At 41.5% G+C, this 27412-nt stretch overlaps 1 protein-coding gene across 1 annotated transcript in view; it reads left to right on the top strand.

The window, feature by feature from the left end:
- Positions 1 to 24008, top strand: part of SLC35F1 (solute carrier family 35 member F1) — a 407298-nt gene extending 383290 nt beyond the window's left edge. Inside the window, exon 8 of the mRNA XM_018053020.1 lies at positions 20678 to 24008. Coding sequence (XP_017908509.1) covers positions 20678 to 20902 — 225 coding nt within the window. The 3' untranslated portion in view covers positions 20903 to 24008. The remainder of the gene's footprint in view (positions 1 to 20677) is intronic.

Here is a 27412-nt window from a genome sequence, read left to right as displayed (position 1 = left end):
GGTTATTCATTTTAAATATAGCAGTGTATACGTGCCCAATAATAGGTACAAAGTTTAAATTAAAAGGGGAAAAATGGGATGGGATGGGAAGGGAGATGGGAGGGAGCTTCAGAAGGGAGGGGATATATGTATACCCATGGCTGATTCATCTTGAGGTTTGACAGAAAACAGCAAAATTCTGTAAAGCAATTTTCCTTCAATAAAAAATGAATTAGTTTTTTTTAAAAGGGGGAAAAAGAACAAGTGTTAAATGTCTGACACATTTTTTATAAGCACTTTATGGATTTCAAGTATTATGCAATTCTGGGAAAATGTAACAATAATTATATGATTTTATGATGAAATAACCAAATATTCTTCCATATTGCCAATACTTCTCAGTGATATTTTGGAATTAAAAGGTGAGTTTTGAGGGCTATCTAAGAGAAGGTGGCAGCTCTTTATCAGGTTCTGTGGATGAATAATGTTACCTGCCTTATCAGTAAACAGAGAATGTTGCAGCCATCAAGCTATCAGCCACTATAGTCAAGACTATGCACCTTAAGGGGATTCAGAACGGAGAAAAACAGGATACTGACCCTAGACAGTTAATGAGCATGTCAGAGAAATGATTTCAATGACCCAAGACTCTTGCATCTTCCCATACATAAATGCTTTATGTATTTATTAAATTTATTAACCTGAGATGTTTATTTTTTGTTTAATTAGCAGAAATCTATTGATGTTTACCCAATTTGTTTTTGCAAAATGCCTGTATATACTGGTTGCTCCCTTACTTTTTCAGAACATTCCCTATAATAGCTGCCTGAGGGCCTGTCTCTTGGGCTTAAATCCTCAGAACATTCACCAAATAAAACATAAATCTCAACTTATAGGCAGTGCATTTTCTTTCAGTCAACAGTACCAAACTCCTTATTTAGAAAAAAAAAGGGTTAGCCATTAAAACCGTACAATGATTTCTTCCTTGGCAGTTGCTGCATCAAGATATTCTTTATGATAAATGCATTTCATTTTTCTGCCTCTCCTGCCACCACCAGGCGCAAGTGAGAGAAGAAAATGAGGAATTCCGATGGTGTGTGTGATCACTCATGTCCAACTGTGACCCCATGGACTGTAGCCCACCAGGCTCCTCTGCCCATGGGATTTTCCAGGCAGGAATACTGGAGTGGGTAGCCATTTCCTTCTTGAGGGGATCTTCCCTACCCAGGGATTGAATCTTCATTGTCAGACCAATTCTTTAGCACTGAGCCATCAGGGAAGCCCAATACGGTTGCAGGAAAGTTCATTTTTCATTTTGTCAAGGGGTTTCCCCCTCCTGCAGCTGGGATATTTCTTGATGATTGTTTGTTTCTATGAATTGAGAAAGAATAGCTTTCAAATTCATCAATAATCTATTAAACTTGTTCTAAGATATGTTGAATTAAGTAAGATATGGATTGCCCTGGAAGCTTGGATATAGGGAATGAAAGAAACAAAAAGATTTATGTTGCAGTGCAGTTAACCATTGCAATGCAGTTAAATGGAAAGAGAATTGGGTGGAATGTCAAGGCCTCTGGGCACTGTGTCAGCTGTCACTGAAAGATGGAGCCCTGGCTTCTCTACTAAACCTTCTCACACCTCCCGCTTCCTCAGCTCCAAGTCATTCATCATAGAAGATGATGGAGAAGCATGGAGGGCTCCATGCTTCTCTGAGGGACTAGTTTTCCGAAAATCAAATGAGGTGATATACGTGAAAATACTTTGGAGAAAGTAGACCTCAGCTTTGCTTGGTAACTATAAATCTTAATTTAGAATTGTTTTGAATTATAGTTTCCTACAGCTTCCCAAGTAGTGCTAGTGGTAAAGAACCCAGCTGCCAGTGCTGGAGATGTAGGAAATGCATGTTTGATCCGTGGGTTGGGAAGATCCCCGGAAGAGGGCATGACAACCCACTGCAGTATTCTTGGCTGGAGAATCCCATGGACAGAGGAGCCTGACAGGCTATGGTCCATAGGGTCGCAGAGAGTCTGACATGACTGAAGTGACTTTGCACACACCCATGCATACTTTCTTAAATATGGTTCTCCTCTTAGAACACTTCTCAGGTGGCGAGAAAATAGACTAATGGAGAAATGAGATAACTTTATAGATTAAATATTGGCAGGAATTATACCTACAACGCTGCATGGTGTATAGTTGCACTATAGAAGATGTTTAGAGTAAACCCTCTCTGTTTAAAAAGATGATATATGACGACAGGAGGAATAAAAAGTACCATGAGAAATGCCTAGAAGAGAAGCACATACTCTCAGAACAGTCAGCTTCAATAACTGAGATTCTTAATTTCTTTCTTCGCTCCCCAGCTTGCTTTACTCCAACAAATTCTGCCCGTCCTCCTCCAAAATAGACTCCCTTGTTTCCACTGCCATCATCTTGGTTCAGAACACAACCATTTCTCGCTTAGGCCATTTCAATAGCCTCTTGGTCTTCCTGCTTCCCCTTATCCCTCTTATCAATGAAACCTGCTGCCTGCCACACCCACAAAGGCAGTAGCAGGCATCACTTAACAGCCCCCACTTTACAGCCACCCCAGCAGTGAGCCCTGAGGGAATTCAGCAGCCATTCCTGCTGGTGCACCCTGAGGAGACTCAGATTTCAGTGAGCCCATACCCTTGCATCTTCCCATTCATAGAAAAGTGCTAAATTCCTTGACTTGAGATGTCTGTTTTTCTTTAATTAATAGTCATCTTTTGATGTTCTGACAACCTGGTCTTCGTTTCACACACTCCTATGTGTCTGACTCCTGCCTTACCTCTGTGGAGCAGTCCCTTAGAGCAGTCTGAGAAGCTGCATCCCAGGCTTCAATCCTCAGTTTTGTCTGCCAAATAAAATATAATTCTTAACTGTTAGGTTGTGCTTTTTTTTTAGTTGACATACTCTACAGTTAATGGCCCACCAGAAGCCAGGGTGTTTCTTTTAAAATACCAACCAGACCATGCTCTCTTCTTCTGAATACCATTTAATACTTCTTTCTTATTGCATTTTGAGCAAAATGTAGGTGCCATCCTGACCTCTAAGGTCAACTTAAAAATCAAGTGATAACTTTCCTGAATGCCTATGTCCTATGGCTCTGTCAGTTGAGAAAAAAAAAAAAAAAAAAAAAGGTACAACCTAAAAGTTGAGAGTTATATTTTATTTGGCAGACTTTCTTAGGACTTCAAGTCTGGCAGACAGTCTCTCAGATACATGCTGAGAAAACTGTTCTGAGGAAGAAGTGGGGGAGCCAGAATATATGAGTTTCTGCAGCAACCCCAGTATTTCCCAAAGTTGTATTGCAGATTAATTCCTTCAACTTAGTTTTCATCTGTCTCCCACAACAAACTGGAAACCAAACAGAATGATATCCATTTTATAGTATTTGTCGCTGCATTCCCAGCACAGGACACATAATAGGAACTCAATGAGCATTTCTTGACTGGATGGATGGTGAGGCAATAATTAGGATTTCAGATCACAGCTAAGCTCAGTTATTAAATGAATAATTAATTAGTGAGTCTCTCAGTTTCATAGGGCTACTGTAACAGATTACTGCAAACCTCGGTGGCTTAAAACACACCGACATTTATTCTCTCACAGTTCTGGGGCCCGATGTTCAAAATCAGCTTCCCCAGGGCAAGACTAAGGTTCAGCAGAGCCATGTTCCAACCTGAGGCTCTGGGGGAGAATGTGTTCCTGTCCAGCTTCTCTGGCTGCCCGCATTCCTCAGCCTGTGGCTCTGTCACTCCAGTCTTTAAGGCCAGCATCTTCAAATCTCTTTCTCCTCTGTCTTCATATCCCCTTCTTCTCTGTGAGTCTGAAATCTCCCTCTGCTCCTTCTTGTAAGATACATGTGATTGTATTTAGGGCCCACCTGAATAACTTGTATGTATTACTGTGCTCTAGCCACCATACAAAATACCACAGGCTGGGTGGCTTAGAGAACAGAAAAATTATTGTCACGCTTTTGAAGGCTGAAAATCCCAGACCAGGCTCCAGCAGGGTCCAGTTTCTGGTGAGGGCTCTCTTCCTGACTTACAGACAACTGCCTTCTCACATCTTCATATGGCCTTTCCTCTGTGTGTACACATGGGAAGAGTAAGGGGCAGTCAGAGAGAGTTCTCTGATCACTTCTCATACGGATGCTAGTTCTTCTATATGACTGCATTTAACCTTAATTAACTAAATAGAGCTGGAGAAGGGAATGGCTATCTGCTCCAGTATTCTGGCCTGGAGAATTCCATAGACTATAGTCCGTGGGGTTGCAAAGAGTCAGATACAACTGAGTGACTTTCACTTTCACTTTTCATCTTAATAGAGGCCCCGTCTCGGAATCCAGACACATTGAGGGTCATGGCTTCAATATACTAATTTGTTGGGGGTAGGGGGTGGTGCACAATTCAGTCCACAGCACCCAGGCTAATCTATCATCTCAAAATCCTCAAACACATCTGCAAAGACCCTTTCTCCAAGTAGGGTAACTAAGAGTCACAGATTCCAGGGATTAGGATGTGGATGTAATTTGGGGTCTACTTTAAAGCTTAACATAATGAGGAAGTAAAGTGAACTGCTAAACTTACATATACTTATGGCTGCTCAAACATGGTTTGTGTCAATGGGGAGTAGTTGCCCACAGTTAATAAACAAGGTAAAGCAGAATAGGAATTTATAAGGACTTATGTAATCACCATTGTAGGGAAACTCAAGTCCAGACACTGAACTTATAAGCCGGGGGTTATTATCTTCATTGCCAAAAAAGCCTTCTCTCCATATGGATTGATTGTCACACTCTTCTTTTAAGTTGCCAATTCTATAAATGCATTTGCAGTTCAACTTGATTCGTGTTGAACTTTTCAGAAAGAGTTACTCAAGGTTTTTATATCTATCTTTGCTTTAGCATTTACTCCCTCTGATGTAAAGATAACAATATAGCTGACATTTTTTGAACATTTGCTGTGTGCCAAGCACTGCACCAAAAGTTTTATATATGTATTTAGTTTAATGCTCACAACAGGGAAGTACTATTATTATCCTTCATTAACTGATGAGAACTCAGAGATGTGGAGAAGTAAAGAACTTGTCCAAGACCATAGCAAGGAAGTGTCAAACAGATATGCAAACCCCTGCATTCTGACTCTAGAGCTCATACTGTGAATTGCCACTTGATATTGCCTGGCAGTGATGGTTTGGTTGCTAAGTCATGTCTGACTCTTGTGTCCCCCCGGATTGTAACCCACTGGGCTCTTCTATCCATGAGGTTTCCCAGGCGAGAATAGTAGAGTGGGTTGCCATTTCCTTCTCCAGGGGATCTTCCCAACCCAAGGATCAAACCCATATCTCTTGCATTGCAACCGGATTCTTTATTGCTGAGCCAGCAGGGAGCCCTGATATTACCTGGAAAACATCATTAAACACTCCATTTCAAAAACTTACCATGGGAATAAATTGTTATAAAAATTCACATCAGCATCTAGACCTTTAGTATAACAAATATTTGCATTGTTAATTGTATTAGGGTTTTCCAGAGAAATCGAACCAATAGGATGTCTGTGTGTGTTTGTGTATCTATCCTTCTCTCTATCTCTACATATTCCTATCTATCTACCTTCCTATTTAGAGAGATACAGTTCAGTTCAGTCGCTCAATCGTGTCTGACTCTTTGTGACCCCATGAATCCCAGCACGTCAGGCCTCCCTGTCCATCACCAACTCCCGGAGATCACTCAGACTCACGTCCATCGAGTCAGTGATGCCATCCAGTCATCTCATCCTCTGTCGTCCCTTTCTCCTCCTGCCCCCAATCCCTCCCAGCATCAGAGTCTTTTCCAATGAGTCAACTCTTCTCATGAGGTGGCCAAAGTACTGGAGTTTCAGCTTTAGCGTCATTCCTTCCAAAGAAATCCCAGGGCTGGTCTCCTTCAGAATGGACTGGTTGGATCTCCTTGCAGTCCAAGGGACTCTCAAGAGTCTTCTCCAACACCACAGTTCAAAAGCATCAATTCTTCGGCGCTCAGCCATCTTCACAGTCCAGCTCTCACATCCATACAGGACCACAGGAAAAACCATAGCCTTGACTAGACGGACCTTAGTCGGCAAAGTAATGTCTCTGCTTTTGGATATGCTATCTAGGTTGGTCATAACTTTTCTTCCAAGGAGTAAGTGTCTTTTAATTTCATGGCTGCAGTCACCATCTGCAGTGATTTTGGAGCCCAAAACAATAAAGTCTGACACTGTTTCTACTGTTTCCCCATCTATTTCCCATGAAGTGATGGGACCGGATGCCATGATCTTTGTTTTCTGAATGTTGAGCTTTAAGCCAACTTTTTCACTCTCCACTTTCATTTTCATCAAGAGGCTTTTTAGTTCCTCTTCACTTTCTGCCATAAGGGTGGTGTCATCTGCATATCTGAGGTTATTGATATTTCTCCTGGCAATCATGATTCCAGCTTGTGTTTCTTCCAGTCCAGCGTTTCTCATGATGTACTCTGCATATAAGTTAAATAAGCAGGGTGACAATATACAGCCTTGACGTACTCCTTTTCCTATTTGGAACCAGTCTGTTGTTCCATGTCCAGGTCTAACTGTTGCTTCCTGACCTGCGTACAGATATCTCAGGAGGCAGGTCAGGTGGTCTGGTATTCCCATCTCTTTCAGCATTTTCCACAGTTTATTGTGATCCACACAGTCAAAGGCTTTGGCATAGTCAATAAAGCAGAAATAGATGTTTTTCTGGAACTCTCTTGCTTTTTCCATGATCCAGCGGATGTTGGCAATTTGATCTCTGGTTCCTCTGCCTTTTCTAAAACCAGCTTGAACATCTGGAAATTCATAGTTCACGTATTGCTGAAGCCTGGCTTGGAGAATTTTGAGCATTACTTTACTAGCATGTGAGATGAGTGCAATTGTGCGGTAGTTTGAGCATTCTTTTCTTTGGAATTGGAATTGCCTTTCTTTGGAATTGGAATGAAAACTGACCTTTTCCAGTCCTGTGGCCATTGCTGAGTTTTCCAAATTTGCTGGCATATTGAGTGCAGCACTTTCACAGAATCATCTTTCAGGATTTGAAACAGCTCTACTGGAATTCCATCACCTCCACTAGTTTTGTTCATAGCGATGCTTTCCAAGGCCCGCTTGACTTCACATTCCAGGATGTCTGGCTCTAGGTGAGTGATCACACCATCATGATTATCTGGGTCATGAAGATCTTTTTTGTACAGTTCTTCTGTGTATTCTTGCCACCTCTTCTTAATATCTTCTGCTTCTGTTAGGTCCAGACCATTTCTGTCCTTTATCAAGCCCAGAAAGTGGCACATGCCGTTGTAGAGGTCGGCAAGCTTGAAATCTGAAGAGCAGGCTGGCAGGCTGGAATCCCGGGGAAGAGTTGATGTTGTAGGTTGAATCGAAAGATACAATTTCTACTCCCTCACTGACCTCAGTCCTTTATCTCAAGACATCAACTGACTGAAAGAAGTCTATCCACATGATGGGGGTTAATCTACTTTAATCAGTGTCTACTGATTTAAATGTTAATTCCATGTAGAAAATATCTTCATGGCAACATCTAGACTCATGTTTGACCAATATCTAGATACTATGGCTTAGCCAAGCTGACATGTAAAATTAACTATCACAAGTCTACGTCTTCTCAGCTTGGCACCCATATACACACATCTCCTTAAATCATACTTAATCTCAACATAAAGACAATAACAAAGTCATACTTTTGCCCAACATGACACAACTGGCCTGTGCACAACTGAAAACACAGTAACCTTTTCCCTGGAAGAGGATGCAAACAACTTGGGGGATGTTCGCTCTTCTCCTTGACATCCTGTTAGGTAAACACTAAGATGTAAAGTCAATGCATCCTATCTGATAAGGGAATAAGGGAAGGGAGAAAACAAAAATATTTTATACAGACAGACACACACAGACAAGCATATTTAAAATGAAATAAGGAGTAAATACTCATGACAGTTACTGTCCTTATTTCTGCAACTGATCATATTAGTGTAGCTGGAACTTAGAACTACCTTCTTCCAATACCCATTCTGTATTCCACTTGTCTCAGCAAGTATCTCAGCTGACCCTGTGGTTCTTTACCTGGTGGGATGACCTAATGAGCCATCAGATGGCTTTGTTGTAACTGAGCCTGTAATTAAACATTCGCACAACCTTGTTGCTCTTCAGTCCCTAAGTCGTGTTCAATTCTTTGTGAGCCCCGTGCACTGTCCACACCAGGCTCCCCTGTCCTCTGCTGTCCCCCAGAGTTTGCTCAAATTCATGTCCACTCAGTCGATGATGCTATCTAGCCATCTCATCCTCTGCTGCCCTCTTCTTTTGCCTTCAATCTTTCCCAGCATCAGGGTCTTTTTCAATGACTTGGCTCTTTGCATCAGGTGGCTGAAGTATTGGAACTTCAGCATCAGTCCTTCCAATGAATATTCAGGGTTGATTTCCTTTAGGATTGACTGGTTGATCTCCTTGCTATCCAAGGAAGGCTCAAGAGTCTTCTCCAGCATTACTGTTCGAAAGCATCACTTCTTTGGTGCTCAGCCTTTTTTATGGTCCAATTACCCACAGACTATTGCCCCTTTTATTCCACTTCCAACTTGGCTATGATGACCTTCTTTTGCTGGACTGCAGAGAATAGAATCTCCGTGAACAAGGATTTCTATCACTTCATCAAACCAAGTGAAAATGTCTGTTTGTCGTATAAAAGATAGTGGCAGGAACCCATTTTTAACTCCTTATTGCTGTACTCATGTGTGAAATTACCCACAGGGGAAGAGATTTGCGTGTAAAAGAACCCTTATTGGCCTTAGATGTGATTGGCTGCACAGATTACACTGCCAAATGAACTGGTTTTGCAAACCAAACAGAAGGCATCGTAAACTGAACTCAGATTACATTGGAGGTATAGGCTTGACATGAGTGACAACCTCAGGCCACGGAGAGGCAAGGGCCCTGGCTGCTGCTTCTCTCCTTAACAGTAAGATTCTTGGAGGGTAAGTTTGTTTCCCAAATATTTAAACCTTAGCAATGTCTTAGTTTTCTGACATGGATTGAAAGACCATTCGGCATTTTAACTAAGGCACTTATTAACTTATTTTCTGTCTTGATTAGATTGGCATGAATTTGGGGTTATTTCTTTTCTCCCAGTTGGAGAAAGCATGTGGAACCAGGCTTGGAGGTCAGTATTCTTAGTCCCTAAAAACAACCAATTTTGGTGTCTGTCGTGCACCATGCCACATTTAATATTTTCTGTGCTATGACTCAGAATAAAGAGGAATTGCAAAATGTAGCCAGAGAAATTTAGCCCCCCCCCTTTTTTTCTTTAAAAAAATGAAGAAAAAAGAAGAAGAGGAGAAATAAAAGGAGACAAGAGTAGGAGATAAAGCAACAATGAAGCAGATCCAAAGAATTTGGAAAAGCTCAGGCCTTTGTGGGCAGTTTATTTCCAGCTCCGTAAACCCAGAAGCAGAACTTCTGCATTTTTAGTGCCCTTAATAATAATAAAAGTGATCTTGCTAGGTTAAGGCAGAGCCAAAATTAAGAGGTCAAGTACCAGCGTGTTTATGTTGGCGTTTCTGTAGAGGCAGGTCTGTCTAGTTTCCTTGCCCTGAATAGCAGCTGGCTCAGGCTCAGGAGCAATAGATCAGAACCAGGCAGGGCCTTTTGTCACAGGATCCCAGTGAGGACACAGTTTGCAGCCTGCCCAGCAATGGCCAGCTGCCTCTGGTTCTCTCCCTACCATTCCGCTCGCAGGTTCAAGGTGTGGTCTACAGACCCCTGAGATTCACACAGCTGCTAAGAGACGTGTTGTCACTGATAATCCGTCTTCTCCTTCCTGCCCCAGGACACTCAGAAGGTCAGCTGTGGTCCTCAGGGTCCACCTTTCAAACCATATATCAAGTGGGGACACAAGACCTTGGGCTCCTCAGGCAATTTAGTTATAAAACCCAATTTTACCTATGCATAATATTGGGACTTAAAAATTCCACGGCAGCAGCATTATCATTAATGATGATTCATTCTTTTGATTGGTATTTTGCCCAACTTTGTCACTGATGAATCTTTAAACTACCCTGGTACCTAAGATCTCCAAACTATGAAATCTGGTTCTGTTTGAAATAGTATTGGGCTCATTTTTTTTTTTGGTTTTTTTGGTTTTGTTTTTTTGTTTTTGGTCTAGAAATCTCAATTAGATGTACCAGTAGCTTTATCTTTATATAGGCATTTCATATCACAGAGTGGTAGTACTAAGGAGAGGAGCCTGTGCTTTATGTGCAGAATATTCAGGTCAGTTTCACAAATTTAATGAAAAGTCTAATTCTTCCCAGGCATAACTTGCTGCTGAAAATGCCAGGCCAGTCTCCATACGCAGAAATTCTTCCCAGCAGCTATTAAACCTCACCTTTACCAGCCTGTCTGTGTAACCTCCATCATTCCATTTACCCATGGTTGCATTGACTTCTAAAGCAACTGCTAAATTTGCAGATTCCCAGACTCTACCATCCTAGGTATTTTCTAATTAGCAGTTTAAAATGTGGAAAGTGAGGGCTTTCCTGGTGGTCCAGGGGTTAAGGCTCCATGCTTCCAGTGCAGATGAACCCTGCCAGGGTTCAATCCCTGGTCAGGGAACTAAAATTCCACATGCCTCATGGTGTGGCCCCCCAAAAACACAAGTTTTTTAAAACTTCAATTAAAAAACTTTTTTAATGTTGAAAGGTTTGATTATATCTGTATCTCTTTAAAAGACGAATAAGAACTAGAGAGGATATGATTATTGTGGCGACATATTCTTTGTGTACCTGAAATACCTCCATGTCAGAAACCACATCTAAGACCTAGAAATATCCTTGAATTCATTTCTGAGCAGCTTCCTTACGCAGCTGAGAAACCAGTTTCAACTCTTACCCATTCTCAGGTTTCCATGGCAGGCTCATATCCAATAGAGCCCCTTTGTTTGATCAAGGTAACTTGTCTTCTGAAGTTTTACCAGTGATGCTGTCCTTGAGCTATGAATGCTCAAACTACCACACAATTGCACTCATCTCACATGCTAGCGAAGTAATGCTCAAAATTCTCTGAGCATGGCTTCAACAGTACGTGAACTGTGCTCAGATGTTCAAGCTTGATTTAGAAAAGGCAGAGGAACCAGAGATCAAATTGCCAACATCCGCTGGATCATCGAAAAAGCAAGAGAGTTCCAGAAAAACATCTATTTCTGCTTTCTTGACTATGCCAAAGCCTTTGACTGTGTGGATCACAACAAAATGTGGAAAATTCTGAAGGAGATGGGAATACCAGACTACCTGACCTATCTCCTGAGAAATGTGTATGCAGGTCAAGAAGCAATAGATAGAACTGGACATGGAACAACAGACTGGTTCCAAATTGGAAAAGGAGTCCGTCAAGGCTGTATATTGTCCCCCTGCTTATTTAACTTCTATGCAGGGTACATCGTGCAAACTGCCAGGCTGGAAGAAGCACAAGCTGGAATCAAGGTTGCCGGGAGAAATATCAACAACCTCAGATATGCAGATGACACCACCCTTATGGCACAAAGTGAAGAGGAACTAAAGAGCCTCTTGAAAAAAGTGAAAGAGGAGAAAGAAAAAGTTGGCTTAAAGCTCAACATTCAGAAAACGAAGATCATGGCATCTGTTCCCATCACTTCATGGCAAATAGATGGGGAAACAATGCAAACAGTGATAGACTTTATTTTGGGGGGCTCCAAAACCTCTGCAGATGGTGATTGCAGCCATGAAATTAAAAGACACTTGCTCCTTGGAAGAAAAGTTTTGACCAATCTAGACAGCATATCAAAAAGCAGAGACATGACTTTGCCAACAAAGGTCCATCTAGTCAAAGCTATGGTTTTTCCAGTAATCGTGTATGGATATGAGAACTGGACTATAAAGAAAGCTGAGTGCCGAAGAATTGATGCTTTTGAACTGTGGTGTTGGAGAAGACTCTTGAGAGTCCCTTGGACTGCAAGGAGATCCAACCACTCCATCCTAAAGAAAACCAATCCTGAATATTCATTGGAAGGACTGATGTTGAAGCTAAAACTGCAATACTTTGGCCACCTGGTGCGAAGAACTGACTCATCTGAAAAGACCCTGATTCTGGGAAAGATTGAAGGCAGGAGGAGAAGGGGACAACAGAGAAGAAGGTTGGATGGCATCACCGACTCAATGGACATGAGTTCGAGTAGACTCCGGGAGTTGATGATGGACAGGGAGGCCTGGCGTGCTGCAGTCCATGGGGTCGCAAAGAGTCAGACACAGCTGAGTGACTGAACTGACTGACTGACGTGGTATTTTGTTCCTCCACTCTTCATATGTAGCCTTGGAACCACAGGAGGCTGGGAAGTGTTGTCCTTTGCTCATCTGCCATACACGAGAAGCTTTCAGGGATGCTATTCTCTCAGGCTACTCAGCTTCTCTCAAGAAAAGTTCCTAATGTATTTGGATCATTGATGTTTAAAGTGATTATTGATATTATTGAATTATTATCTGCCCTGTTTGTTACTATTTTCTATTCCTTGCCCTTGATTTTTGTCCCTATTTTTATGTTTCATTCCTTTTTTGCCTTTTGTGGTTTTAATTAAATATTTTATATCATTCAAATAAAGTAAAAAGAATTTTTTTAAGAAAAGTTCACAAGGCAGGACCTATCAGGTCAGCCATAGTGGCTCTGAGCTATGTGTGTTGTGTGTGTACATACACAAACTGAGACAAACAGGAAAAAAATACATGTTAAGTGAACATAGAAAAGAATTATATGGGGAGATGGCTAATCCAAGTTTTTCAATCCTGTTTCCTCCTAGCTATTGAGAAATTTTCTTTTCCTATATCTTTTGTCTTTCTAATTGGACCTTATTTTCTCCCTCTTTCCACTCGTATTTTCACTAAGCTTCCTCAGTTCTACAGTTCAGTTCAGTCACTCAGTCATGTCCAACTTTGCAACCCCATGAACCACAGCATGCAAGGCCTCCCTATCCATCATCAGCTCCCGGAGTTTACCCATACTCATGTCCATTGAATCGGTGATGCCATCCAACCATCTCATCCTCTGTCATCCCCTTCTCCTCCTGCCCTCAGTCTTTCCCAGCATCAGGGTCTTTTCCAATGAGTTAGTTCTTCGCATCAGATGGCCATAGTATTGGAGTTTCAGCTTCAGCATCAGTTCTTCCAATGAATATTCATGATTGATCTCCCTTAGGCTGGACTGGTTGGATCTCCTTGCAGTCCAAGGGACTCTCAAGAGTCTTCTCCAACACCACAGTTCAAAAGCATCAATTCTTTGACACTCAGCTTTCTTTATAGTCCAATTCTCACATCCGTACATGACTACTGGAAAAACCATAGCCTTGACTAGATGGACCTTTGTTGGCAAAGTCATGTCTCTGCTTTTTAATATGCTGTCTAGATTGGTCATAACTTTCCTTCCAAGGAGTAAGCGTCTTTTAATTTCATGGCTGCAGTCACCATCTGCACTGATTTTGGAGCCCCCCAAAATAAACTCAGCCGCTGTTTCCACTGTTTCCACTGTTTCCCTATCTATTTCCCATGAAGTGATGGGACCGGATGCCATGATCTTAGTTTTTTGAATGTTGAGCTTTAAGCCAACTTTTCCACTCTCCTCTTTCACTTTCATCAAGAGGCTCTTAAGTTCTTCTTCACTTTCTGCCACAAGGGTGGTGTCATCTGCATATCTGAGGTTATTGATATTTCTCCCGGCAATCATGATTCCAGCTTGTGTTTCTTCCAGCCCAGCGTTTCTCATGATGTACTCTGCATATAAGTTAAATAAGCAGGGTGACAATATACAGCCTTGATGTACTCCTTTTCCTATTTGGAACCAGTCTGTTGTTCCATGTCCAGTTCTAACTGTTGCTTCCTGACCTGCATACAGACTTCTCAAGAGGCAGCTCAGGTGGTCTGTTACTCCCATCTCCTTCAGAATTTTCCACAGTTTATTGTGATCCACACAGTCAAAGACTTTGGCATACTCAATAAAGCAGAAATAGATGTTTTTCTGGAACTCTCTTGCTTTTTCGATGATCCAGCGGATGTTGGCAATTTGATCTCTGGTTCCTCTGCCTTTTCGAAAACCGGCCTGAACATCTGGAAGTTCACAGTTCATGTATTGCTGAAGCCTGACTTGGAGAATTTTGAGCATTACTTTACTAGCATGTGAGATGAGTGCAATTGTGTGGTAGTCTGAGCATTCTTTGACATTGCCTTTCTTTGGAATTGGAATGAAAACTGACCTTTTCCAGTCCTGTGGCCACTGTTGAGTTTTCCAAATTTGCTTGCATATTGAGTGCAGCACTTTCAGAGCATCATCTTTCAGGATTTGAAACAGCTCCACTGGAATTCCATCACTTCCACTAGCTTTGTTCATAGTGATGCTTCCTAAGGCCCACTTGACTTCACTTTCCAAGATGTCTGGCTCTAGGTGAATGATCACATCATTGTGATTATTTGGGTCATGAAGATCTTTTTTGTACAGTTCTTCTGTGTATTCTTGCCACCTCTTCTTAATATCTTCTGCTTCTGTTAGGTCCATACCATTTCTGTCCTTTATTGTGCCCACCTTTGCATGAAGTGTTCCCTTGGTATCTCTAATTTTATTGAAGAGATCTCTAGTCTTTCCCATTCTATTGTTTTCTTCTATTTCTTTGCATTGATTGCCGAGGAAAGCTTTCTTATCTCTCCGTGCTATTCTTTGGAATTCTGCATTCCAATGGGTATATTTTCCCTTTTCTCCTTTGCTTTTCACCTCTCTGCTTTTCACAGCTGTTTGTAAGGCCTTCTCAGACAGCCATTTTGCTTTTTTGCATTTCTTTTTCTTGGGGATGGTCTTGATCCCTGTCTTCTGTACAATGCCATGAACCTTAGTCCGTAGTTCATGAGGCACTCTGTCTATCAGATCTAATCCCTTAAATCTATTTCTCACTTCCACTCTATAATCATAAGAGTTTTGATTTAGGTCATGTCTGAATGGTCCGGTGGTTTTCCCCACTTTCTTCAATTTAAGTCTGAATTTGGCAATAAGAAGTTCATGATCTGAGCCACAGTCACCTCTATAAGTTAGACCTAAATTGGATTTAAATCTAAACCTTTCCTTTTTCTCATATAGCTGCAGGAGCTGCAAGTCTCATTCCCTTGAACCCCAGTTTCCTAAGAAACCCATCAACAACCGTTCTTTTCCAGGTCTTTCCTCTACCTCTCACAAGTGATCGTTTCTATCTGTTGAATCTTAGTGCTTTTGGAGAGAAAACTACCATATGTCTCTCTTTAAAAGCAAAGAGAATCTTTTAGCTTTTCATTACCTATTAAATCACAATCAGTTCTGATCATTAATAGGTCCAAGTGGGGTCATTGAACAAAAACAATCAGAGCCCAACATCAGGAACCTTGTAAAAACCATGTTACAAAGAGGCATATATCGTAAAAGACATCTTTTGACGTTCATACTCAAGGAAGGAAAGAAAAACCAGCTCCTCCTGGAGGTTGGTAGACACATCCAGTAAAAGTAGAGCGTTAGCCCTTGGTCACTTCATATCCTACTGCACAGCTCTCTGAGGGTTTCCTATGTTCCTTTCTGCTCACCCCTGCCATCTTTTAGTCAATATAAAAAGAATGCCTCCTTTAAAAATTGTCCTCTTCCTCACTTAATCTAGTCAATATATTTGTAAAATTACATTGAAATGGCTTTCAAACCATGTAGTTTTCTAGTCGTATAGATTTAGGCCCATTAAAGTCATTTGATTATTAAATCTCAACTTAGATGTTTAATACCAAAATAATAATAAATAAATGCATTAATTCATTCAAACTGTAAACAAAGAGCAAATAAAACTTAATAGGTATGGAAATGGCAACCCACTCCAGTATTCTTGCCTGGAGAATTCCATGAACAGAGGAACCTGGGGCTATAGTCCATGGGGTCACAAAGGGTCAGACACAACTCACAACACACACACTATGCCAGACTCTGTACTTGACACTGGTCAAGAAAGACACAGTCCTGTAGTCAGGAGCCTATAAAAGAAAGGCAGTTTAATCAATGATTATATAAAAATGTGGTAACACTGATACATACAGTCATTGATGATTACAATGGGGCCAGTGTAGATTGAATCCTCACTGTGATGTAGGCAGTAGGACAAATGCTCACATGCTTTACCTAATTTTATCCTTATAACCACTCTATACAGTAGGTACGGTTATCCCCACTATACTGATGAGGAACTTGGACCTGGAAAGGAACTTGTCCAAAATGATAGAGAGGAGAGGAGCTAGGATTTGAATCCGGTTTGTGGATAGAATGCAGTTCTAATCTCAGAGCCCCGTTCTTAATGTCTCTGCTTCCATCTGCTGCAACAGAGGCAGCCTCACACCCAAAACCTCCCTTGCAAGTTTCTCACTTGAAACTGGAGATGCATGAGGGTTTTTTGAAAATGAAAGTCAGTATCAAAATATTTGAAATGGTGCTACTGTTAGGAACAAGCTCATTTCATTTGTTGAAAGTGAAGTGAAAATGTTAGTCACTCAGTTGTGTCCGACTCTGCAATCCCATGGACTATAGGCCACCAGGCTCCTCTGTCCATGGAATTCTCCAGGCAAGAATACTGGAGTTGGTAGACGTTCCCTTCTCCAGGGGATCTTCCCAACTCAGGGATAAAACCTGGGTCGCCTGCGTTACATACAGATTCTTTATCTTCTGAGACATCAGGGAAACTTTCAAGTAAAGGATGAAGCTCTTCAGTCACTCAGTCGTGTCCAACTCTTTGCGACCCCATGGACTGCAGCACGCCAGGCTTCTCTGTCCATCACCAACTCCCAGAGCTTTGCAAACTCATGTCCTTTGAGTTGGTGATGCCATCCAACCATCTTATCCTCAGTCGTCCCCTTCTCCTCCTGCCTTCAATCTTTCCCAGCAGCAGGGTCTTTTCCAATGAGTCATTTCTTCGCATCAGGTGGCCAAAGTGTTGGAGCTTCAGCTTCAGCATCAGTCCTTCCGATGAGTATTCAGGACTGATTTCCTTTAGGATTGACTGGTTGCATCTCCTTGCAGTCCAAAGGACTTTCAAGAGTCTTCTCCAACACCACAGTTCAAAAGCATCAGTTCTCTGGCACTCAGCTTACTTTATGGTCCAACTTTCACATCTGTGCATGACTATTGGAAAAACCGTAGCTTTGACTAGATGGACCTTTGTCGACAAAGTAATATCTCTGCTATTTAACATGCTCTCTAGGTTTGTCATAGCTTTTCTTCCAAAGAGCAAGTATCTTTTAATTTCATGGCTGCAGTCACCATCACAGAGATTCTGGAATCCAAGGAAATAAAATCTGTCAGTGTTTCCATTGTTTCCCCATCTATTTGCCATGAAGTGGTGGGACCAGATGTCGTGGTCTTAGTCTTTTGAATGTTGAGTTTTAAACGAGCTTTTTCACTCTCCTCTTCACCATCATCAAGAGGCTGTTTAGTTCCTCTTCACTTTCTGCCATATGTGTGGTGTCACCTGCATATCTGAGGTTATTGATATTTCTCTCGGCAACCTTGATTCCAGCTTGAGCTTCATCCAGCCCAGCGTTTCTCATGATGTACTCTGTGTATAAGTTAAATAAGCAGGGTGACAATACACAGCCTTGATGGACTCCTTTCCAAAGTTGGAACCAGTCCGTGGTTTCTGTTTCTTCTTGACCTCCATACTGTTTTGCTACCATCTTATTTTATAAACAAATTCATAAAGAAAAGAATTATTTAACAGAATTAATCAAGTTTAGTGAACCTGTTATAAGCTGAATCCAGTATACAAGCCATCTGAAGAAGTATCATCATATGACTGTGATCGATAAAGAAATTAAAAGCAGTGATGCAGGCTCTGGAAAGAAAATAAAAAAGTGATCTTTAGTCTTAACTACCTTGCTGGTGCTAAAAGAGAGAGAGAGTAAGGTAAACAACAAAATATTACAGCAAGGACTTTTAGCCACACAAATAATTTTTCTATCTGCCATTTTCAAAACTGCCTTTCCTATTATTGAACACTGTCGGGTAGTGGTAAAGAATCCGCCTGCCAATGCAGGTGACACAAGAGATGTAGGTTTGATCCTTGAGTCGGGACAATCCCCTGGAGTAGGAATGGCAACCCCCTCCAGTATTCTTGCCTGGAAAATTCCATAGGCAGAGGAGCCTGGCAGGCTACAGTCCATGGGATCCCAAAGGGTCAGACAACTGAGCACACACACCACACAGCCATCTTATAACTCTTTATAATAACATTGCAACTTTATAGACTCTCTCGATCCTTTTCCTATTTTCTTCCAGCTTCCAATTAATTTTTTTTTACCAGTTCCTCCTAGTTTTAGTAAAGTGAAAGTATTAGTCACTCAGCAGTGTCTGATTCTTTGTGACCGCATAGACTATATAGCCCACCAGACTCCTCTGTCCATGGAATTCTCCAGGCAAGAATACTGGAGTGGGTAGCCTTTCCGTTTTCCAGGGAGTCTTCTCGACCCAGGGATCAAACCTGGGTCTCCTGCATTTCAGGCAGATACGTTACCATCTGAGCCACTGGGGAAGCCTGGTTGTTTTAGACTATGAGCATAAAAAATAAAATAGGAAAATCAAGTCTGGCATGGCAGAGTATCTCTTTGACAAGCACACCCTGGGAAACAGGGATGAGGAAAGCCAAGCCTCCTCAGCCTGGCTTCCTATAGCCACAGGGCTGATGTCCCTGGTCACCAAGGCAGTACGTGCATATTTGTACTGCACCTTTGCTATAAGTTGTACCAAAATGTCTACTCAAGTTCTTTCCTTAGTACCATTCCCTCAAATAAAGGAATTGGTACCCCTCCCCCCAAAAGGAAGATCAGATTGATTCTTTTGTTCCAAATGGATGTGTAATTGGGAAGGGTTAATTTTAAACCCATTCTGGCTCTGCTTCTGTGACTTTAACTCTTATTTTGCTGCTTTTGATATTATAGGCATACTTAGCGGCCTGCCTCGGGGAGCCCTGCCTGCCCCTCCTCCTCTTCCTGGCCCTTGGGCTAGGATGCCTTTGCTTGGTTCACAGGGAGACAGCCTGACCCTGTGAAGGACTGTGACTTTCCTGAGTTCTTTGTGTGGGAAATGGCGCCCCCAATCTGCTGCTTACTGGAGTGGCTCAGAAGTTCACATTTGGAGAGCTGGAATTGCAGATAGCTGTGGCATCTTTGTTTGTTGATATAATAGCAGATATTCCATTTCATACCACCAGTGAAATGACTGTAAGGAAATGAAACTCACACATCCCCCTGCCTGAGGCTTGCCGTTCTAGGAGACATTTGCAAGAATTAAATGGTCATATTTACTTTGTGTCCTAACCTTCCCCCATCTCTGATCCATAGAAGAACCTAGCATCCGGGCCCCGACAAGATGGTAATTTCAAGCCATTAGTCTGCCATCTTCTGGGTCAGCTGGCTCTCCAAAGTTGTGTTCCTTGCCTCAAGATCTCAACACTTGGATTTGTTAGCCTATAGTGCAATGAGCAGGGCGAGCTTGGACTGGGTAACAGATGCAGGATGTGGTCAAGACTAGGACAACTGCCATCGACTACAATGAGAATCAGCACGCCATAAGTGCATTGTATTATTTTTTTCCATCTGTAACTCTGGTTCTCCACTGAGACTGTTCGGTCTTTGGTAGTAAGGACAATATGTTTTCATTTCTGTTTCCTCAGTACATAGTTGAGTGTTTGATACAGAGAAGGCATCGTGGATGAATGAAGGCGTGAATGAATGACTGAAACAACAGAAACGGCAACACTCACATTGTTACCATGGCAATGCTCATAGTGTTACCTCCCTCTCTCCCACTGACTACTCAAGTAATTCCACAATAACTACTCAAGAAAGCCCAGAAGGTATCGTTTTTTAAAAACATGCAAATTCTCAGAGAAGTTCTATACACCAATATTTTCTTTCTTTTTCCCCACAAAACTCTGAGTTGTCAAGCAGTAGTTTAGAAACACAACACTATATATCCATTCCTGTTTGGTTTTGGTTTTAGATTAGTGGAGCAAGAATGAAAGGGTATACTATTTCTTTCTATCCAAGGATAATCTAATCTTGCAAAGACAGTTACCAAAGTCAATAACAATTCCTACTCAGAAGACAAATAGTGTCTGAATTGGATTAAGCTGAAACCAAAGTGCCTGCTGCAGCTGTGTCAGTGAGGGACTCGGTGTTTATGGCTTCATTACAACCTTAAGTGGTGTATCTATATTTCTTCTGTGTTTAATGAAGCCACAACCAACCAACTCTTTATTGAGTGATACTGGAGAGTTTTTTGCTTTTAACTTGATGTATTTCAATTCGTGATTAACTAGCTATCCCACATCAGGTAACTCGGACGGGTGCTTTAGAGACAATTAGCTAAATGTTCCTCTGTGTTAGCCACAGAATCAAGAAAAAAGATAAGGAGAATCAATAAGACCGCGCCAGGGTAGAAGAGAACATTCATCTTCCATTAAGATCATTGGTGGACTCGTCAAGCTGCCTGTCACGAGAGAAAACGGCTCTGCTCTGTCTCCCTCCCTCTCACTCCTGTGTGCGTAGTTCGGCTCTGGCTGCTAAGTGACTGGCTGTTGTGTTGTTCAGTTTTCAGGACTGTATCTCCTGTCTTTCTTCACCATCCTCCTCGGGCTGGTGCTCTACTCGTCCACCTCCACGTACATAGCCCAGGACCCCCGGGTTTACAAGCAGTTCCGCAACCCTTCGGGACCCGTCGTGGACTTACCAGCCACAGCTCAGGTGGAGCCATCGGTCACCTACACCAGCCTGGGCCAGGAGACCGAAGATGAGCCCCATGTGCGCGTGGCCTAGGATGACACCCTCCCTGACCACTGAGGACACCTCCATGGCTGTGTGTCCGCCCGTCATCTCTGTTTTGTACATAGAGAAAGGTATTTATTAGGTGCAGTTTACAGAGGTGGACTGCAAGGTAGCAAATCCGAAAGCCTGTAAGAGGCACGCGCTAAACATCCCTGGAGATGCAGGCTCTGATCCACCTGGAGGGATGCCTACCTAGGGTGTATCCTGGTCACACACACACATACACCACCACCCCCCGTCCACATTAATTACTGTGAAAATGTTTGAATCAAAAGCAAGTATTACTGTTTGTATGATTATGGTTACTGTTATGATAGCGACTTTCAGGAGGAGGTTTTGTACTCCTGATGGGAACTCTCGCCAGACCCACATGTAGTTAGCATCACTCCCACTTTTCTATGGCAAGTCACTTTTTAAGAATCACACTTTATTTTTGTGCACCTTCTCTGAGTGCTGCATGCCACAGGAGCCCCGCCCTGCGACGCTTCCTTATCCTAGGCACCTGGGGGCTCATGGTTCCCTCTTACCTGTTGGATCGCCTGCTCAATATGTATTTCGTGCTGTGACCCTTGTGGGGAGTGGCAACTGACCATATAATTCTCTATTCTAGGAATAGATATAAAACAAACATTTTAGCCTTTTTATATTTCAACCTCAGATTACTCCAGGCCATTGCCTTTCTGTTGCAACTCATGATTCTGCTAATCAAGTCCCTGTAATAACAGGATAAGGAATGTTCCATTTCTGTGGCTTATGGGAAACCCCAGAGTAATATCACTTGTGCTTAGGGTAATATCTTTTTTTTTTAATCTTTCTGCCCCTTCCTATGTTCCCTCTTCCAAAAAAAAATTAATTTTCCTTTTCCCCCTAGATTTCTTTAGTGATAATATGGAGATCAATCAAGGCATTGGAAAAAGCCATGGTCCTCTGCCCTTTTGTGTGAAACCCTTTTTGAAATATACCAGCATGGAAATTATCTTGATTGTGGGATTTCATTGGTTGTCTGGCCTCCCAACAAAGTCAGGGTGCTGCTGTGGCACAGCCTCTGACAACAGCTCATCTAATACAGCCACTGTGTAGTAGTAAAAATCTCACCAATGAAAAGTCTGGCATTTTTGGTCATATTTGGCATCCATTCGATAGCAGCATTCTTATGGATACAGAGAATATTCCAGGGTCCTGATAAGGCTTTGAGGGGTGTGTCACCAATCTAATTTTGTCGCCTTTACAATAGCTCTTTCTTCAAACGCAGAAAATCAAGAAACACCACAGAGCTCTGTGATTTACAGTAGATTCTCTTTCTCCCTCTCAGTACATGCAATAGTCTTTACGTTTGGCTGGCTTCAGTATCATTCAGAAAGATCCTCGATAGAGTTACAGGATTTATAAAGGAAAAACAAATGTTTATGAAACTTTGGGCAATTCAAATCAGTTCAAGTTAAGTAAGCAAAGCAAAACTCCAGTGGAGTCTCTGTAAGGTAGAGAACAGATTGCAGCTTAGTCAGGATTCCCATACTAGCCTGAACAATCCCTAAATAGACCTGCAAAAGTGTCCCATTCTGCCAGTCAGCACCCATGTGGCACCTCTGTCTGCCCTCTACCCTGGGGACAGGTAGTCCTGCCTTGGAGTTGGAGCAGACAAGTTATCTTTCCTGATATGCAAATTTTATGCTCATCTCCATTCAGCCCGCTTAGAAACCTGTTTTATTTCTGGTGAAAAAAATCAACATTAAAGCTGTATCAAATCAAAAGAACTTTGCCAATGTTTGCTCTCTGCTACCTGTCAAACCAATTAAATACCTTTCTCTGACTATTTTGTCCATTCAGATCTGAAGACCTTTAAAGACTGTGGTTTTATTTTTGTGTTTACATTCCTTTGGTTTGCATAATTTGTTTGATTTATTGCATTTGTAGTATTTATTTTCAGCCAAATATTTTCATCTTTTTTTTGTTCATTTTTATGACACTAATTTGTAGACGCCTAGTAAAATCTCAAGAGAAATAAGTGGATGAAAGTATTTCCAAGTCAACTCAGTGGATGCAAATTTTTTTTTTTAATTTCAAAAAGGTTTGCAATCAATAGATGGCTACAGGTTGCCATGTGAATTGTTTCCTAGGATATTTTAACTGACTCCAAATTGTATGGAAACCAAGTGTGAATGTTAAGGTGAATTCACTATATACCCTTTATCATCCCATGTTCTGTACACAAGACTTTCACGTCACTGGGGTGCCTCACTGTGTTGGTTCTTCTCCATTTAGAACGGCTGATAACATACTTGAATTGTTTGAGATTCATCCCATGAATCAGGAGTTCCAGATTGGCCTTTTGGGGGAAAAAAAAAGACAATAGCAAGAAACAAACTCTTTTTCTGTGTTAAGACATCAACCCTTGGGGAATGGGGTAGGAAATGGGAGTACGACATCATTAACTCTAGCTGTTTGAGTTTCTGGAATTTCATAACCTCAGTAGACACCAGCAAGAATTTCAGCTTTTCAATCTACCATAACTCTCTCTTCCACAAATGAGACTTTAGCAATGTGTATAGAATTTGGTTGGGTAAGCAAACCATAGCTCTCCTAAATCTCGCTCGAGATAAGTGGTGGTCCTCACTTACTCCATGACAACTTGCACTGGGGCTAGCGCTCACCTTGGTCACACCTTCCCACAGCTCCACACTCTGAAATACACAACCAGGAAGACCAAGCGATGGAAAAATTGGTACCACTGTGTCCCATGAAAATGTTTCAATGTTTAGTTTAGATATTGCTAACTTGTGCTATTAACCTTTTGACAAGCGTGTAGTATTGTTCGTTTGGGGTTTGTTTTTGATTTGTAACCACTTAGTAGTCCCCAGCTAGCTACCAGTACAGATTTTTACCCCATGGGTAGGATTCTACTGTCAAGCCACATAAATAACAAAGCACACTAATCCCAACACTGCAAATGGAAAATATGAACCAAAAAAGGAAATTGACACCAATAAGTTGAACAAACTCTCCATTTTTGATATTTGCATGCTCCCCTATGGACTGGCTGTGGCAATGTAATGCCTGTATAATGTTTTCAAATAAAAATAAATGCTTTATGAAAGCACCAAGTTCTTGGTTTTCTTGAGTGTTTGTCTGCTCTCTGACAACCGGGGAAGCAGCTCTCATGGGATGCTAGAAATAGCAACGAAAGTAGATGCAGGGTACATGTCAAAATAAAAATCAGAAAGAAAATATTTCCAAATTAGGAAGGGCACAGTTGGTCTCAGAGCTGTAGCTTCAAAAAGCCAAATTAAACACGTTTGTAATTTGCAAAATTAATTATTTGATGGGTACTTAAGGAGACAGCAGCTACAACCTCTAAACCCACATTTAAAACATATGTAGGGCAATTATAAATTTACCCTCAAGAAACTGTTTCTCATAAAGAAGGATGTTCTTTGTATGCTGCCTTCGGCACAATGCCAGGCATAAAGAAAGAGCACGACCTTTGCAAAGCAGGGCTGTTTATGTTTCTGCTCTGAACTTACACAGTATTGTCATGGTTACTTCTCCACTAACTGTTGTTGTTTAGTCCCTAAGTCATGTCCCACTCTTGTGACCCCATGGACTGTGTAGCCCGCTAGGCTCCTCTGTCCATGGGATTTCCCAGGCAAGAATACTGGAGTGGGTTTCCATGTCCTCCTCCACCACTAACTGTAGTCTTCCAATAACTCTTAAATACTTAGAGATGGTGGTATATAAATTTACACTTTTTGTCATTTACGTTCATAATCAGATCTCAAAAATTAAATGAGCTGAAAGACTGTATGTCCGAGCTGTATATTTAAAAGAAAACCTCACTTTGCAGGAAAAAAGGAACAGTCGCATACAGCCTTTATAAAGGACTCTTAAGTAGAGATCCATTGTGATCTGCTTCTATAAATAGTATAGTACAAAACAGCGCTTAACAAAAACAATGTGACTCAGTTTAAAAATAGCTTTTTCCTTGAGAAATATAACTCTGTAAAGCATGCTTTATTTTTATTTAGTAAACTCTTTGATCAAAGATGAAATACAGTTGAACTTCAGTCTAGTCTATGTCTAAATGTCCAGCAATTCTAAATGATTAGAGTCCAAATAGTATACACAGTAAACATGTGTCTCATGTTTAGATTGTGTTCCCAATGAATTATAATTTTCTTAAGAGAAGGAACTTCGTTTCCTAAATGCTTGGAAGTTCTTACAAAGGGAAGTTCAGGCTGTACTTGAATGGTTTTTGTGATGATTAGCATGAAGGGAAAGAGAAACATGTCAGATTCAGCATAGGACCTGTTAAGTGTTCCCTTCACTTGATGTTTCATAGGAAGACAGATTGTAACATCTGCAGTAAGGCGGGACTGAAATCAGATCCAGCTAATCTCTTTTCAGGTCCCCCATGCAAAACAGGGAAATCTCTCATACATCTTTTTTTTTTTTTTTAATGGAATCTTACTCCTAAATCAAAAACAGAAAGTACAAGGGTAAGACATGTATTACAAAATGTTCCCCTTTTTCCTTCTACTTCTGTTAAGTACTTTTTTAAAAAAAATTCCTATTCCTGGAAAAGCAGAAATTATGAGATTCACTTAAATCGCCTTTGAATTTTTTAACAAACCTTTAAAACGTTAGGCTGTTCCTTCAGGTTGACTTTGGGATAAAAAACAACACAGTGAAGCTCATTTTTCCCTTGCAAATAGTGTCTTTGAATTCATAACATTGCTTCTTAATTATGTTCACTGTTCTTTTTTTCTTCTCTTCCTTTTTACTTTGATTTCTTTTCTTCTCTTTTTTTCCCTGCAAACATTAACAGAGGATTCACTATGGGCCACCTACTCAGTCTCTGCCCTTTATTCTCTATGTGGTCAGAAATGTTTAATTCAAAAAAAATTATAATACAGCTGGAAAGCCCCATACCTACCAGATGGCCTTTCATTAGTGCCTGAAAGGACAAGGCATTGCGTGTCACTTTTTAGACAGCCAGGCGAGTCTCCTCCAAACACTACTGCAGCCTGATTAACAAGGGAAACTAATGATCAGAAGGAGGAGGTCCCTGGGGATAGGCTAAAATTAGGGGCGTCCATCTGGGTAGACAAAGGCCTGGTGGAGATAAATCTACAAAAGCGTGAAAATGAGCTTGCTCACCAGGCTTCAGCATTAGAGCTGGGAACCATCCCATAATGCTTGAAAGATAATTTCAGAATGGATAAATATTACTTTACACAATGGGGAGTAATCTTCCCAAACTCATTATCCCACAGTGATGACACTGGGTAAAAATGTGTCCTGTCACTGAATAGATGAGAGCACTACAATCAGGCAGTAAGTAGGCTGTGTAATTCATTATCCAATACATCAAGCAGGCAGTTTTAATAATTATGCCTGGACAACGGGTCCATAGACCCAGTCTGTTGCAGAAGAACCTGGCTGTGTGGTTATGCCGGCTGTAAGAGGCATACACCATTACCTCCCTGCCCCTGGGAACTTTGGCAGCACCGTCTCGGCCACTAGATGTCGCTGTCTGAGGGAAAACGTCAGAATGACCGCCTGCCTACAGCGGTGATAACGTTATTGGATTCTTACTCCTGGAGGGCCGCCCTGGCCTAGGTTCTCATCTTACGGTTTAGCCTTCTTCCTTGGAAACATCTGTGGCCACGGGCAGTGAAGTAAGAGGAGTTCCAGTGGTAATTTCCCAAACATCTCTGCTGTGTCATTGCTCAGTGTGTAAAAATGTAAAAGAACAAGAGAGAAATATGCAAGGCTAAAGGATACAAACTATTCAGAAGTAAATTACTTTCAAGGGCAACACACCCATCATTTCAAGAAATGGTGAATGGCAGATAAATGTGTGCCTGGCCTCCTGGCAGTGGCTCGAAAGCCTCCTGCACCCGACATTTCCCTCCACAGTGTCCACAAACTCCATTTCTGGGATATGGGGCTGAAAGATTGAAACATGGGGTGATACCTACTTTTGTGCAGCGTTAGGTCTCATTCCTGCCTTTCTTGGCCTTGTCTTTGTAGGCAAGGAGAATTACTTCCACAGTACCTCAAGAGGTTTGATAAATTTTAAGTAATAGTAATGACTGCAGTTTCACAGACGGTTGGCCACTTGCCAATTTCACAGTAAACTAGAAAAGCAATAAAGAAAATCTAGTTGTTCTTAAAATGACTACTTTTCCAAATGAAATTACTAAAGAGGGAGGAAATGGGCTAATCACTGGAATAATCACAACAGTCTCATTATGGGACTCCCTGCGAGCTTTTGTTTGAATTCTCTGATATTGTTTTTTGGGCCCTGAATAGGATTTTAAAAGCTAAATAGGTCACACATGCATATAAATGGTTGCGTGAATCACATAACTGCTTCATGGGCCCCATGATTCTGCCTATCAGGCTGCATTTTAATTAAAAGGAAAATCATCAGGAATAAGGACAACTTAATGTGAGGAGTTTTGTGTCCTAGTTGAAGACTGAGACTTCACTTGGCATTCA

This window comes from Capra hircus, chromosome 9 (genome assembly GCF_001704415.2).
Source record: "Capra hircus breed San Clemente chromosome 9, ASM170441v1, whole genome shotgun sequence".
Classification (NCBI taxonomy): Eukaryota; Metazoa; Chordata; class Mammalia; order Artiodactyla; family Bovidae; genus Capra; species Capra hircus.
The sequence above is the reverse complement of the archived record's forward strand: the minus strand, read 5'-3'. Positions and strand labels throughout refer to the sequence as shown.